The 17,458-nt window shown below is 36.2% G+C and overlaps 1 protein-coding gene and 1 non-coding gene across 16 annotated transcripts in view; both read right to left on the bottom strand.

The window, feature by feature from the left end:
- STAG2 (stromal antigen 2) overlaps positions 1-17,458 on the bottom strand; it is a 137,264-nt gene that overhangs the window by 79,612 nt on the left and 40,194 nt on the right. For 13 of the 15 annotated variants that reach the window (XM_035711645.2, XM_035711644.2, XM_025431078.3 and 10 more), the window contains one exon: positions 1,589-1,732. In XM_035711645.2, the coding sequence (XP_035567538.1) occupies positions 1,589-1,632 (44 nt within the window). In that variant the 5' untranslated portion in view covers positions 1,633-1,732. Of the gene's footprint in view, positions 1-1,588; positions 1,733-16,712; positions 16,881-17,458 lie in introns of all 15 variants that reach the window. The other 2 variants (XM_035711641.2, XM_035711642.2) reach the window with 1 other exon arrangement.
- LOC112649554 (U4 spliceosomal RNA) lies at positions 16,402-16,535 on the bottom strand. Its single transcript, XR_003129621.1, has one exon. It is a non-coding gene; the product is annotated as a U4 spliceosomal RNA (small nuclear RNA).

Genomic DNA, 17,458 nt, shown 5'->3' with positions numbered 1-17,458 from the left:
AACTAAAAGAATGAGCCACTAGAGGTTTGATTACTAACTGGAAAACCTTATGAAGAAAGCTGAAGTGAGTAATCAGGATAGGAATCTAAAATATCCCCAACCAGAGAAGAAATTATTCTTGAAAATCTGTCTTTCTCGAATGTTTTCCTCTGCTTTAAAATCCAAAGAACACCAGCACCACCTTTCCTAAGTAAAATAACCCATGCTAGTATGTTTATGGAGCATACTAAGTTAACTTTTCAGTGGCTTGAAATTTCATGAGTCATCTATCATATGACTCTTCTACTCCTCTCTTTACCCTGCTCCCCATCTCACATACCCAACCAAATACTGTCTATTCTACCTCTACAACATCAATTCCCTCTTATCCGTTATCCTATCTCAGGACTTAATTACTTGAGGTAGTGTAATAGTCAGTGGTCTAGTTTATAATACAAATATTCCTAATTGTCTCCAATCTTAATTAACATATTTAAGAAAGTTCATAAAAGTCCAACCAAAAATTATTTTTTTCTTAGACTATCCCATATCCTGCCTCAAAAACAAATTTTCCTCAAGAATCTTAAAATAGATTCATTATATAACGGGGTTAAAAATTCCATTAAAAAGCATACTTTGAAATACTAGCAATATCCCAGTGGACCACGTTATTAGTCTGCACTGAAGATAATAAAATTATTTTAAAAATGAAAATCTATAAAGTCAAAAGTAGACACCAGCTACCTTTATGTACAAAGGTATCTATCTGATGTTTTCAAATTTTTAGCAATCAAAACTATTTTCAAATCAAGTGATATCAAGATCCCAACAGCAAATATAGTATGGTGTATATGTGTGTAAGGTTAAAGGGATCCAAAGGCACTTTAAGGTTCCCTTTTCACAGAGGCATCTCATGAAAACTGCAGCTTAGAAGGAAAACCACTATTACATACAGCAGCTTAAATTTCTTCCTACATCAAATACTAAAGAGTAATTAGAATAAAAGTTGAATAAAGAGTATAGGTAGCTCTTAAGACCAAAGTAAAGAAAATATCTATGTTGAAGTCACTTTAAATATGCAATATTTAAATAACATGCCATTAAACATGCAATTTCTTTCTGAAAAAAATATATGGAAAGCATGTCCTACCTTCCCAGATTTGGTTAAGCCTATATTATCAGTGGATTTTATAACAGAAATCTAACATTACATGCTAAATACTACGATGTGGTGTATATATATATATATATATATATATATATATATATATATTCCTTACCAATAAGAATACTTACTAACTTTTTAAGAATTTAATGGCACTCCCTCAAAACAGTTGCTATTGTAAAATTAAATATGGATTCAAAAAACTGCAATTAAAAAAAAGAACTGCACAGGAAAATAATTGTACTGTATCTAAATAAAAAAATAAATTTAAAACGTAGTACAAAAATACATGAAATTACTATTACAGAGACCAATAAGCACTGATATAAACTGTTTCAAGTTATATATAATTTATTAGGTCTTCTGTAGAAGTAATTTTAACTGAAGTTAAACTATTTCCCATTTTGTGGAAAAAGTATTTAAAATTTTTTATAATATACTTACTGTAGTAGATTAAAATCAGTTGGTATTTCTGGAGCTGCTATCATTTCTTTATCATCTTCTGGAACACTCCAATGTCAGAAATATATTCATAGATTTACGTGAGTAAAACAATGGTTTGCTTCTTTCTTCTAAGACAAACAATTCCTTTAAGGGAAGGGATGCCATATTTATTACAAACAAATGAAAAATATTGGGAAGGATATGTATACTCAAAAACTAAATTTCCCAAGGTCTGCTACTGTCCTTTAATAAATAAGGATTTTTTTCCCTTGCATTTGACTGCTTTTTATTTTTATGATTTATTTATTTATTTGAGAAAGAGAGCATGTGTGCCTGAGCAGGAGAAGGGGCAGAGGGAGGAGGAGGCAAACAGATTCCCCATTGAATAGGGAGCCCATTAAGGGGCTTGATCCCAGGACCCTGAGATCATGACCTAATCGGAAATCAAGAATCAGACGTTTAACTGACTGAGCCACCCAGACACCATGACTGCCTTCTCTAGAAATGGATTCCTTATAAACTGCCATGGTCCCACAACAGTAACAACAGATACAAAGAAAAAGCTTACATTACAGACAATTATTTTTAAATTTTGTTATGATTCTTGCTTTGGTCTTAGTCACAGAAACAAGATGATGAAGGGGACATAATCACTGGAAAGCGTTGCAGTAAGACACACACGTTGTGTAGTAGCTATGGCTGTAAGGCCTACCACATTCAGAAGTCGACATGTGGCAAATGTGGCTAACTTGCCAAGCGGAAGAGACAGTATAACTGAGATGCCAAGGCTAAGAGAAAAAAATATCACTGGGACTGGCCAAATGAAGCACCTAAAAATTGTATTAATGCAGATTCGGGCATGGATTCCATGAAGAACACCACCTAAATTTAAGAGGGCAGCTATTGCAACATCCAGCTCATCTTAAGAATTTCAACGATTAGTCACACAATAAATGTTCCAATTTAAAAAAAATAAAATATAAACCCTCGTGTGTTTTCATCGGAAAATAAATAAATAAATAAATAAATAAATAAATAAATGTTTCAATTTTAATTAATAAAAATAAAATGTTATGATTCTCTACCTTGGCTTAAGAAGACCTATGCCCTAACTAGGAATAGGATGTGACTTTTGTACTGGTCCTAAAATCCTTATGACAAGTTTATTTTATTTTTATTTTTTTTATTTATGATAGTCACACACACACAGAGAGAGAGAGAGAGAGAGAGAGAGAGGCAGAGACACAGGCAGAGGGAGAAGCAGGCTCCATGCACCGGAAGCCCGACGTGGGATTCGATCCTGGGTCTCCAGGATCGCGCCCTGGGCCAAAGGCAGGTGCCAAACCGCTGCGCCACCCAGGGATCCCCTTATGACAAGTTTAAACCATAATACAAGATGCCTGAAAATTCTACAGCTTTTTGCTAATGATGTACAGTATAGTTAAAAGGAGTTAGCTAGGGGCACCTGGCTTGCTCAGTCTGTAAAACACGCAACTCTTGATCTTGGGGTCATAAGTTCAAGCACCACTTTGGGCACAGAACCTACTTTTTTTTTTTTTAAAGGCTCTTCTACAATAAAAGAAACCTACATCCCAAAGTCTTCCTCATTAATAAATAACCACTTCATAATAATACCACACTGTGTTGAACAGCAAAGGGGAAAAAATATTACCTCTGATCTATTCCCTCAAGGAACTTACAATCAATTTAAATACCAATAACGTCATATGGACAACAGATGAATACCATTTGTGACCAAAATTAAGTTTAGTTTGGCCTTAGGAGGGATATTATTTCTGGTTTTGAAAGTCAAAGATACAGTTCCTAACTGAGAGAATTATATAAAACCAAATGACAGGTCTGTAACAAAAAAGAGAAAATAGGCTGAGTCTGAAGCTCTTAATCCTGTGTATAACTTTCTTATATAATTTTCTTGTTATATTTCCGTGCTAATCTGGTACTTGATGGCTGCCTAAAGAAAAAGAAGACAAAATATATCCAATTAATAATAAATGTTAAAATACTATATACTGATTAACTTCCAATCTCTTCCAATAAAGACATTATACAAGAAACTGATAATTCAACCTTTCCATTAATTTTAAGATTTTTTAAAAGTAATCTCTACACCCAAGGTAGGGCTCAAACTCACAACCCCAAGATCAGGAGTCGCATGCTCTACCAACTGAACCAGCCAGGCGCCTCATTTTTTCCCATTAATTTTAAATCCCTAAAAAACATCATAAATGGCTAGTAATATTCAATTAATAGAAATTCAAAACACTGCATTTCCTATCTTACGCTAATTAAGCTACTATGAACAACAAAAGAATGAGGTAATAGGAGAAACAAGAATGAATAATCCAGAAATCAAGCCATGAATAATCAAGAATTGTCTGTACCATCACTGAGGTTTCTTTTTTTTTTTGAAAACCACTCATATCATAAAATTTTTATTTAGATATGACTGTTAGAATGATCTTCTTGCACTAAAACATGGTCCCAAGATTGTTCTCCCCTAAAACCACTAATTGTTAATCCGTTTATAATCTTATTATAACCTAAGGAATTATCTAAGAAGCACACCAGAGTTCTGAAGCTTGCCATCACATGTAGGAAACACTCTAGCTTCCTTAAAATCCCAACTCATTAAAAAAAATAACTTCTTAAAAAAAACAATTCAGTGTTTTACAAAGGAGCCGGAGAAGTATAGAGGAGTATGGGGAGCTAAAAAGCTCTAAACATGTCAGGAGATCTAGATGGCAAGGTGGAAATAAAGGGCTTGTTTTGCTGCCTATCTGCAATCCCCGCTACACACCCTCCAAGCATGTGATAAAACCAAACTTGCTGCATTCCTTAAATATACAGTTTTAAGTAGTTCATAAATATATTCTCCTAAGGGATATAAAGAATGCATCAACTCTGAAAAGCAGAGAACACCAAATAAAATAAGTATTATGTGATACACTTACCACATTCCTCTAAATAGCACACATTTCTAGTGTACAAGTTTTGCCAGGTCAGATTATTTTGTTCAGCATATAAGGCTATATAACATGCATCTGGTAATCAGAAACCAAAGTAAACACAAAAGAAAAATGGAATTTATAAAAATGTAAGTCTCCCAGACAAGGTGTCTTTATTTTACAAAGAGATATCCCGGCATGGTCTAATAGATTTAGAAGAATTATTAAACTGGCCAACTCCTTATCCCAGTTAAATACTTGTTTAAGAAGTTTTTAAATATTAAGAATCCATCCAACCAATTAAAGTATCTACCATGTGCCAAACGCAGTGTTGGGCACTGGGGCATCGAGGGGTGAACAGGAGAGACCCTTGCCCTTACGGAATTACTTGTACCAATAAACATGAAAATGTTTTTACAGGAAGCCACCTACCTCCATTGCCACCTAATATTATTAAACAAATACTAAACTACTTGTATCTGAGTTTTCACTATTTTAATCATTGTCTAAATAACCAATTTGCCACCAAAACATTTTTTCATAGCTCCGAATATAAGTTGCTTTGTACTTCAAAGGAGGGGAAGCAATGGGTAAATTAGTATTAGGTTTTTTTAAGAACTTTATCTGCAGGAAGGACTATGAATTTTTCCTTTTTATTTTAAATGTCTACAGCTGTAAATAAATACAATTTGATTCCCCCCAAAGATTTACATTAAAAAACTTACAAACAAGGTCTTTAAATATACTTAATACCATTTGTCCTTAGTTGGAAAACCCAAAACTATAATAATATGTAATGTTCAAATAAAAGTATGAGTTGAATGATCAAACTCACCACACCATTTCTGGCCTACTGTAGCTTACTAATTTTTTTAGAAAAATATACTCAAAGATCACAAGGTGGAGCTCTCACCTAGTGTCAAGGAAAAACGGAGATTTTTTTTTTTTTATCACTTATACCAATTCTCTGTAACTACTATAAAAAGAATTAACATTCCAAAAAACTTTGAAAGATAAATCATAGAAATGAAATTTGCTTTTAAATTCTCATCACTATGTTCCTTTTGAGAAAAAATATATCTAGCAATTAGCTTCTGTTTCTCCTCACTGAAAACTAAGCAAACACACTTGTAGATACGTTAAATATATTTTAAAAACCACTTCCTTAGGCTTAAGTGTACAGTATACTGCCATTAAAGGTTTGTTAACACATTCATATAAATTACTGAATTAAAACTAGATTATTATAGGGCCACCTAGGTGGCACCTTGGCTCAGCTCAAGTCATGATCCTAGGATCCTGGGATTGAGCTCCACATCAGGCTCCCTTGCTCAGTGGGGAGCTTGCTTCTCCCTCCCCTCTGCCTGCTGCTCCCGCTGCTTGTTCTCTAAAACTCTAGAACTCTTTCAGATGGATGAATAAAACAGGTGATTATATATTTTTAATTCTATACATTAAATTCAAGTAAATGCTCTCAGCAGCACTGTTTTTGATATAAACAGAGATCTAAAAGCTAAAACTTGATCACCGTAACTTTTTCAAGTCATCTATAATAAATATGTTTATGGCCTATTACTCAAAGTTTACATTCCATGTTAAATTAATTCAATAATAAAAATGTTTTCTTCTCTCACTTCTGAAAACATGTTGGACACCAATTACTATAGCATAAACACAAATGTATAAAAAATTATATAATTACATCTTTATATTCAAATGACTTAAATTCATTAAAATTACCCTGCTTGAAAAATTAAAAATACATAAAAACCTGTTTTTCTAGGATATTGTCTAAAAATCTTAAAGTAATTTTGATTTTTTGGTAAAAGAGTAACTGTTTCAAAGTTCTTTTAATTCAATCCCAAGTGGTATCAAAAAAGCAAAAAGGTGCAAAAGAGAGCCACACTAACAAGGTCCCTCAGAATCCACATATTATTGGGAAGTAAGAGGAACACTTAAAGTAGCTAGGTGTGTTATATCCCTAAAAATGCAAGAAATAGCTGCTGGGGCACCTGGGTAGCCAGTAGATTAACTGTGTGCCTTTGGCTCAGGTCATGATCTCCAGATTCCTGGTATTGAGCCTGCTCCCTGCTCAGTGGGGAGTCTGCTTCTCCCTCTCCCTCCCCCTGGTTGTGCAGGCACTCGCGCACACTCTTTCTCTCAGATAATAAAATATTTTTTAAATAGAAAAAAAAGAGGGGAGCCCGGGTGGCTCAGCGGTTTAGCGCTGCCTTCAGCCCAGGGCCTGATCCTAGAGACCTGGGATCGAGTCCCACATCGGGCTCCCTGCATGGAGCCTGCTTCTCCCTCTGCCTGTGTGTCTCTACCTCTCTCTCTCTCTCTCTCTCTCTCTCTCTGTGACTATCATAAATAAATTTTTAAAAAATTTTTAAAAAAAGTAATCTCTACACCTAACATGGAGCTCGAACTCATGACCCTGAGTTCAAGAGTCACATGCTCTACCAACCGAGCCATCCAGGAACCCCCAATAAAACGATCTTTATCATGTTTATCTACTCAAGCTTAGCAGGGAAGAAAAACTTTTTTATGAACTCCTGACGAGACCCATAGGCATGATCCTTTTACTGGCCTATCTACTTAGAAGACAATGCGCAGAAGTCTGTCATTTAGGCTGAGATTGTGAAATGCTAAAAGGTAAATTTAGTTCCTGCAATAGTACATTTTAATCAAAACAGGCAAGTTATTATAATTTCTTACATCAAATGATAGGTGGCAACTTTGAATACATAGGTCAAGAAATGAAAAGCTCACCAAAAAATTGTTAGATGTAAATACATACCTTCAAAAGAAGAAAATCTACTGCCCTTTTAATGATGAATATCAATTTTTTAAAAGATTTCTCCTTGCTCAAAGAGGCATTTTTCCTCCCTGTGTTAATCTCCCCAATTTCTGCTATAAGTCTTCTGAGGAGATGACAAGGTGAAAAGAATGACAAATCAAGCAACGATCATGTATACACAGACCAGTAACAAAATTTCAACCAAAATGTTTTTTAGGGATGTCTGGGTGGCTCAGCAATTGAGCGTCTGCCTTCGGCCCAAGGCATGATCCCAGGGTCCTGGGATTGAGTTCCACATCAGGCTCCCCACAGGGAGCCTGCTTCTCCCCCATGTCTCTGCCTCTCTCTCTCTCTCTCTGTCTGTCTCTCATGAATAAATAAATAAAATCTTTTTTTAAAATGTTTTTTAAAGCCTCTGGAGGCTTGAATTCACGACCCTGAAATCAAGACCTGAGCCAAGAAAAATCAAGAGTCAGACATTCAATGGACTGAGCCACCCAGCTGCCCTTAACCAAAACATTTCTTGATTGTATACTCATATCATAGCTACCCATGTATATCATTTGCAAATATAATTTCATTTCCATGAGCCTAGACAGATCCTTAAGAATTTCTAATGGTAACATGTGCTCTAGCACAGGAAAAGGTAATGTAGAAATGGTACTAGAAGAAAACTGCATACTTAAGAGAATTAATGACAGTGTCTACATTGAGTGACAGGTCAAGTATCTGCCCTTACAAACTTAAAACATAATATACAGGGACACCTGGGTGGCTCAGTAGTTGAGCATCTGCCTTTGGCTCAGTTCGTGGTCCCGGCGTTCTGGGATCGAGTGCCGCATCAGATTCCTTGCAGGGAGCCTGCTTCTCCCTCTATGTCTCTGCCTTTCTGTCTCTCATGAATAAATAAAAAATAAAATTTTAAAAAATAATATACAGAAGGCAGGCAGGAGACCAAAAGCAAAAAGACTTTCTCAAATAACTAAATAGACAAATTGAACACAACTAACGCCACAACACTTCTGAAACAATTTCTACTCTCAGGAAGAAGGGAAGGAGCAAGCTGGGGCACAGATACTAAAGCCAGACAGAACTGGAAACATCCACCTGTTCCCCTCCTATTTTTAAGTATGTGTTAGTAGGTGCTCAGCAATCTTCCTCGTTTCCTTGTCTACCCACATTCCCAATACTTTCCAAATAGGACTCTAATTCTAAACACAGAATCACCTGGCCCAACCTACATACATACTCAGCTTGGCCCAGATCTCGACCATCAGTTCTGATTTCTGTAGAAAATCCAGCACGCCACTCCTGAACTTGGCAACAAACGAGTACTACTAGTTGTGGTTGGGAAGGGGGGATAAGAAAAAGCTTCTGCCTTATTCAACCTATACTCAGTTGTACCCTGTGCCTGAGTCATCCCAGGATAAATACCCTGCTTTGTTCTTGCTATAAATTATCTACCAATCCCATCCCAGGAACTGGATTCCTGCCCCTAAACCCACTCTAAAAACAGTCTCTCTGTGCCTCTCCAGTTGCCCTAATCTGAATGCCACAACCTCCTCTCATTTGTCTACCATACTGGCACTGGCTGCTGCTAGACACTGGATATCATATCATACCTGATATACTGGACATATATCAAGTATCTAATTCCAAGTCTGTTGATACCCCAGTTTGCCCTAACAAGCTGCAGTTGATTTTTATAAATATCAAAACAAATTAATATCAAATAAATACCAAGCTAAATAAAGAGATAAAGAACTTGTTTTATCATATACTATCACCTTAAAATCTTAGATCAGTCTGCCAAGGTCAATAACTAAATCAAAAATAATTTTGAAAAATACTGTCAATGATCACTTATACTAGAATACCATATTCAGCTTTTTGCACTAATTTTAAAAATGTATTTGCCCCCACTGACATAACTTTCTGTATGTTAAGACATCATGTATAAACAGTGATAATTACAACTGGGTGTAGTGGCTATCAACATTTCAGTGGTGAGACCCAATTAGCTGGTATTAATGAATATCAAGACCTGAAAATCAAATATACAGCCATGAGCCAAATTCATGAGTCAACACTTGTAAATGGTATACAGGATGATATAAGCACCACCCATTATTACCATCAAACCCACTTCACATTGGGGACTGCTGGCTCACAGGCAGACTTCAAGCAGTAACAGATATCAAGACAGATTTCATAGGAAAGTAGATGAAAACATGCTGATCTTACCTGGATTTCAAGAGAAATCCAAATTTTTATTTCACATATTCTCAGACTGATTGCATCAAAATTTTCATTTATTTATTCAAGGTTACAAAAAGTATCTAAATGAAACATCATTTATTACTAATTCACAGGATAGAGATACCATTATAACTAAGATACAATTCAGTTAATAAAAGCAAAGAGTAAACAAGCTAAACTACTTTATGAAGGATAATAGGAAATTCTAATCTAAAATTTAGAATTGCAGTTACTACTAGTAAGCACAAATTTTTTTGTCATTTTAGTATGAACATGAAACCCAACATATGTGCTACATATTTAATATTTTTATACCCTCGATTTCTGGTTAGATATTTCTTTTTTTAAGATGTATTTATTTATTTATTTATTTATGAGAGAGAGAGACAGAGACAGAGACACAGGCAGAGGGAGAAGCAGGCTCCATGCAGGGAGCCTGACTGAGACTCAATCCTGGGTCTCGGGTCTCTGGGACCACGCCCTGAGCTGAAGGCAGAAGCCCAACCGCTGAGCCACCTAAGTCCCTATTTCTTATTTTAGATCTAAGAGGTTGGTTTTTCATTTGGTAATTCTACACAATAACAATGACAGAAGGGTCATATGTATGTTGCACTCTAAATTTATTTAAATTCTAACCTTTAGCTTTCCTAAAAATTAAAGCATGTAAATGACTTTTTAAAAGTTAAGTTTAAGCCAGATAGACACTATGAAAAACCTCAAATATCCCTGATGAACACCAACACAGAAATCCTCAAAAATATACTAGCAAACCAAAATCAATAGCACATTTTAAGTATTATACACCATGACCGGGCAGCCCGGGTAGCTCAGCGGTTTAGCGCTGCCTTCAGCCCAGGGCGTGATCCTGAAGACCTGGGATCAAGTCCCAGGTCAGGCTCCCTGCATGGAGCCTGCTTCTCCCTCTGCCTGTGCTCCTCTCTCTCTCTCTCTCTCTCTCTCTCTCTCTCTCTGTCTCTCATGAATAAATAAATAAAATTTTAAAAAATAAATAAATAAAAATATACACCATGACCAAGTGGGATTTATTTCCAGAATGCAAGGTTGGTGCAATGCACAAAAATCGATCACTGCAATGCACCATATTAAGAGAATGAAGGACAAAATATTTCATAATCATCAACTGCAGAAAAGGCATTTTTTCATGACAGAAAACACTTTTTCATGACAAAAATACTCAACAAAGTAGGAATACAAGGAAAGTAGTACCTCAACATAACAAAGGCAGTTATGAAAAGCCCACAACTAGTACCATATTGAATGGTAAAAGGCTGAAACTTTCCCTTTTAAGATCAGAAATAAGGCAGGGATGCCTGCTCTCACTACTTCAACATAGTATTAGGACCCCTACCTAAAACAACTAAAAGCAAGAAAAATATATAAAAGACAACCACTATTGAAAAGAAAGAAGTAAAATTACCTATTTGCAGGTAATAAGATCTTGTACATAGAAAACCCTAAACATTTCACATTCACACACACTAAAAAAAAACCTATTAGAATGAATAAATTCAGCCAAGTTGCAGGATACAAAGTCAACACACAGGGATCCCTGGGTGGCGCAGCGGTTTAGCGCCTGCCTTTGGCCCAGGGTGCGATCCTGGAGACCCAGGATCGAATCCCACGTCGGGCTCCCGGTGCATGGAGCCTGCTTCTCCCTCTGCCTATGTCTCTGCCTCTCTCTCTCACTGTGTGCCTATCATAAATAAATAAAAATAAAAAAAATAAAAACAAAGTCAAAACACAAAAATCAGTTGTGCTTCTATATGCTAACAATGAACGATCCAAAAAAGAAAACTAAGAAAATAATTCTATTTACAATAGCACCAAAAGAAAAAAAAACCTTAGAAATAAACCTAGCCAAAGGAGGTGGAAGACTTATACACCGCAAATTACCAAGTATCACCGGATAAAATTAAAGAGGACACTTGGGGTGCCTGGTTGGCTCAGTCAGTGGAGCATGCAACTCTTGGTCTTGGGGTGGGAAGTTTGAGCCCCACACTGGGTGTAGAGATTACTTAAAATCTTAGGGCCGGGGATGCCTGGGTGGCTCAGTGGTTGAGCCTCTGCCTTTGGCTCAGGGTGTTATCCCCAAGTTCCAGATCAAGTCCCACATCAGGCTCCCTGCATGGAACCTGCTTCCCCCTCTGCCTGTGTCTCTGCCTCTCTCTCTCTCCTTCTCTCTCTCTCTCTGTGTGTGTCTCTCTCAAGAATAAATAAATAAAATCTTAAAAATAGAAAATCTTAGGGCCACCTCAGTGGCTCAGTTAAGCATTTGCCTTCCACACAGGTCATGATCCCAGAGTCCTAGAATAGAGCCCCATGGCGGGCTCCCTGCTCAGCAGGGAGGGAGCCTGCTTCTTCTCTCCCCCCACCTCCACCCCACTCGTGCAAATAACATCTTAGAGAAAAAAAATTAAAATGACACAAATAAGTCAAAATACACCCTATGGAAATTGATTGGATGACTGTTATTAAGATGTCCATACTACCCAAAACAATCTACAGATTCAGTGCAACCCCTATCAAAAACCCAAGAGCGGGCAACTGGGTGTGCTCAGTGGTTGAGCATCTGCCTTTGGCTCAGGTCATGAACCCAGGATCCTGGAATCCAGTCCCATATCAGGCTCCCCACAGAGAGCCTACTTCTTCTCCCTTTGCCTATATCTCTGCCTCTCTGTGTGTCTCTCATAAATAAATAAAATCTAAAAACAAAAAACAAGAGCATTCTTTTTTTGCAGAAACAGAAAAATTCATCATAAAATCCAAGGTACTACAAACAACCCAAACAATTTGGAAAAAAAGAAACAAAGTTGGAAGAATCACACTTCCTGATTTCAAAACATATCACAAAACTACAAAAATCAAAATGGTGTGGTACTGGCATAAAGACAGACATACAGACCAATAGAATAGAATGGAGAGGGCAGAAATAAACCCTTGCATACACATTCAAATTATTTTTGACAAGAGTACCAAGACCACTCAATAGGGAAAGGACAGTTTCTTCAAAAATTGGTGCTAGGAAATCCTCACAAAAGGTAAAGATGAACCATTCATTATCTCACACCATATACAAAAATTAATTAAAAATGGGTTAAAGAGAATGGGGAAAAAATAAATAAAAATGGGTTGAAGACCTAAATGTAAGACCTAAAACTATAAAAGTCCTCCAGGAAAACGTAGAGGAAAAGCTTCAGAACATTGGACTTGGCAATGATTTCCTGGATATGACATCAAAAGGTAATAAAAGCAAAAATAGACAACTGAAACTACATAAAAATTTTACACATCAAAGGACAGAGTGAAAAGGCAAACTACAGAATAGGAGAAAATATTTGCAAATCATTTATCTGATAAGAGGTTAATATCCAGAATATATAAAGAATTTCTACAACTCAACAAAAAAACCAATTAATACAAATAAAATATGGGTAAAGGATTTGAATCAGAATCAAATCAAAACCACAATGAGATACCACTTCATATCTTCTGAGATGGCTAGAAATCAAAATACACACAAGTGTCTGCAAAGATGTGTAAAACACTGAACACCTGTGCACTATTGTTAGGATTGCAAAACTGTGTGTCTGCTATGCAAAACAGTATGGAGGTTCCTCAAAAATCTTTAAATGGAACTGCCATATGATCCAGCAATCCCCACTTCTGGGTATATTTCCAAAACAACTGAAAGCTGGTTCTCAAGAGATATTTGTACTTCCCACATTCATAGCAGCAGTGTTCACAATAGCCAAGAGGTGGAAGCAGCCCACATGTCCATCAACAGCTAGTGGATAAACAAAATATTTATATTTATTTATTTATATATATATATAATGGATTATTCATCTTTAATAAGGAAGGAAATCCTGTCACATGCTACAACATGCATGAACCTCCAAGATATTATGCTACATGAAATAAGCCAGTCACAAAAAGGACAAAAACTATATGACTCCACTGACATGAGGTACCTACAGTAGTCAAATTCATAGAAACAGAAAATAGAATGGTGGTTACCAGGGGGTAAAAGGAGTGGGAAAAGGGGAATTGTTTAATGGGCATAGAGTTTCAGTTCTTCAAGATGAAAAGTTCTGGAGATATTACACAACAATGTCAATTTAATTGGTGAACTGTCCGCTTAAAATGGTTAAGATGGGGGACACCTGGTGGCTCAGATGGTTAAGGGTAGGACTCTTGATTTTGGCTCAGGTCATGATTTCACATTGATCCCTGCATCAGGCTTCACACTGGGCATGTAATCTGCTCTCTCTCTCTCTCTAATAAATAAATAAAATCTTAAAAAAGAAATCAAAAGTCAGACACTTAATCAATTGAACCACCTGGTGCCCCAGAAATATAATTTTATAAAAACACTAACAATTGATATCTACACTCAAAGTACTTTGTTTTGACAAACAGATTTTTAATCTATTTGATATGGTAAAAAGGAACCAAAGCTAGTGTAACCTTATTACAAAGGATCCAAAGAAATATCTAGTTTAAAAAAAAAAAAGGAAGCACTTGGTTGAACCATGCAAGCTAGTCCCACCTACATTTTCAGAGTTACTCACTACAGAGTATGAAAACGATCCTTGAAACCCATTTTTAAAATATTCAAAAAAATTAAATAAAAATGTTCAACCTTTTTCTCCGTCGTTCAAAATTTGATGGTACAAGTTTCATAGTTTAACAAGAGATCAGCACATTACTTAAAGCTGGAAAAAAGGGACAAGAACCTTCAAGCAGAAATCAAGCAAACTACAATCAAGGGTTAGCATGCTAGAATTTCATAATGTGATGATACTAGGAATTAAAAGTTACTGAGCCCTAAAATATAGCAGGTGGTTCCATTACATTTGAGGGAGGGAGCATATAATTAATACATAAAGATGTCTCAGCAAGAAGAGATATCCAAATATTAAAATATATAGTTAGATTACTGGTGCTAGTATTACAAGGGGGCCCCCTATTTTGCCCATTAACCTATTCCATTTTTAGTGCCTAACACTCACAAGTGCATTTCATCCACCTTGGTATACCATCCAATGATGAAAGAAAGGGAGACGAAACCAACTCTCAACTTGAGCTCTAAGATGATGGGAATTTAAGTCCTAGAGCAATTGAGACCAAAAGACTACCTTATTACTAAACCACTATAAATATATTAAAGCATCCTGCAAAACATCCCTCCAAAGGATTATCTAAATGCTAAAAAAGGAAGCAAAATAATGATTCTGCACACATTTAATATTAAGAATGATATGCTATTAAAGGAAAATACATACTAGAACTAATGTTTTAAGTAATGGGTACACCTGAAAGTGTACTATACTTCAGAGAACTCAAAACTATCTTAAATTGGAGAGGTTTACAGTTATTGCAACCTTACTTTTAAGACACAACTTGTTGTAGGGATCCCTGGGTAGCTCAGCTGTTTAGCACCTGCCTTCGGCCCAGGGCGTGATCCTGGAGTCCCTAGGATCAAGTCCCACATCAGGCTCCCTGAATGAAGCCTGCATTCTCCCTCTGCCTGTGTCTCTGCGTGTGTGTGTGTGTGTGTGTGTGTGTCTCATGAATAAATAAAATTTTTAAACAAAAGACTTAACTTGTACTAATGATTTATGTGCTAAGTCAATAGAAAAGAAACTTCTCAATTAGAAAACTTTCTATTAAAAAAGAAAACTTTCTATAGAAAAACGTGTTCTAATGATCGACTTCACAAAAAAGTTTGTCAAATAATTTAGCAAAATCTAAGAACAACATGCATAAGGAGAGTCTTCATATGCAAGTATCTGCATTTTATTCTATGATTATTACTTTGGCATTGGCAAAGTGCTCAAAATGCTCTTTTCATTATGAAAAGCAATCTCTACCATCAGAGATTATGCTCAGACTTCCTGATTAATAAATTCCAAACAAGAAAAAAATTCAACTGCTTCTTGCATATTAATTCTGTTCATGTTTGCCAAATATCCCACTCATGTAATTTTACTTGAAAGTTTTACTTCATTATGTCCCCCCCACCCACACACAGGTTGGTCCTGTTATTACCTGCTTTGGTTAGCAATAACAACTAAGTATTCAACTATATTTCACCTCTTTTTCTAAAATTAGAGTAACAAGCAGTTTCTCAACTGTTTCACCTGTCTCTTCTTCTGTCTAAAATTACAGAGTAACAAGCAGATTTCTCCAATGATGTAATAATCATCAGCATAATTACTAGTGAACCCATCTAATTCATATTGATTCTAACTTGCAGATAGATCAAAAAAATGGTTCAGGAGCAGCCCGGGTAGCTCAGCGGTTTAGCACTCCCTTCAGCCCAGGGCCTGGTCCTGGAGACCTGGGATCAGGTCCCACATCAAGTCTCCTGCATGGAGCCTGCTTCTCCCTCTGCCTGTGTCTCTGCATCTCTCTCTCTCTCTCTCTCTCTGTGTCTCTCATGAATAAATAAATAAAATCTTAAAAAAAAATGGTTCAGGTTAGTACGGCAGATTCAACTCTCACTCCATGGAAGACATCAACACACCTCCTAACATCTTCTATTAGGTCTGGCACTTAATATCAATGTCTATAACAAACTGTTTTGGCCAGTATACTACTTCCAAGAAAGGATAGTAAAATAAGAATGTATAGGAGATTTCCGGGTGGCTCAGCGGTTTAGCACCTGCCTTCAGCCCAGGGCGTGGATCCTGGAGTCCTGGGATCAAGTCCCACATCGGGCTCTCTGCATGGAGCTTACTTATCCCTCTGCCCCCTCCCCTCTCTCACTCTCATGAATAAATAAAATCTTAAAAAAAAGAATGTATATACGGACATATTTGTGCAAAAACTTTTCAATTAGCAATAATCGCGCCTCGGATAAACCTCATTGGCTACAATACTGCCACCGTGCAAAGCTTATTTGTGCAAAAAGAAATACTGGAAGGATTGACAAAGAACATTTTTTTAAGCTGCCTATGAGAGGGAAGGGATGAAACAAAATAGAGAAGGCAGAAGTCTCTGGAGACTTCTATGCATACCTTCCTATATCAAATTTTAACGTTTTTTTAAAGTATTTACTTACTTACTTACTTACTTATTTATGACACAGAGCCATAGGCAGAAACAGGCTCCCTGTGGGGAGTCCAATACGGAACTCGATCCCAGGACCCCAGGATCACGACCTGAACCGAAGGCAGATGCTCAGCTGCTGAGCCACCCAGGTATCCTGAATTTTGACTTTTGATTTAGGAAAATGAATTACCTATGGAAGACATGAAATGAAACTTCTGAAATCCCTAAAGTTGAAAAAAATTTAGAAAAATAAACCTAATCATGTACAAATAAATTGTGAGTATACAGAGAAATCTTACCTATAGTAAGATTATAAACACAACATCTTTAGTGAGATGAATTCCAAAGACAAAAATATAAAGAAAATTTAGACTTTACTTAATAATTTTATTTGTTGTAATACCAATTCTGTTCTTCTGAAGCTATTTTCTTTTCACTATAGGACAGCAAATAAGTAATCATGTTAATGGTACTAAAAATCAAGAGTTTGAGTGTAAGAGAAAAAAGATAATTAAAAAAAACTTTTAATAACACATGCTAAAATTGAATTGGAGGAAGTACAAATAAAAACCACAATGAGATATCACTATTCCTATCAGAATGGCCAAGATAAAAAGTAGTGACAAAACCAAACAACAGTAAAGAAACTGATTGTCATATATTGCTGGTAGAAATGTAAAATGACACAAGCCACTCTGGTAAAATGTTTAGAAGTCACTTATAAAAGCCATACAAGCTTGCCATAAAAAAGAAAAGATCTTTTTTATT

The sequence above is a fragment of the Canis lupus genome, chromosome X (assembly GCF_003254725.2).
Source record: "Canis lupus dingo isolate Sandy chromosome X, ASM325472v2, whole genome shotgun sequence".
NCBI lineage: Eukaryota > Metazoa > Chordata > Mammalia > Carnivora > Canidae > Canis > Canis lupus.
This window is presented reverse-complemented; position numbering and strand designations above follow the sequence as displayed.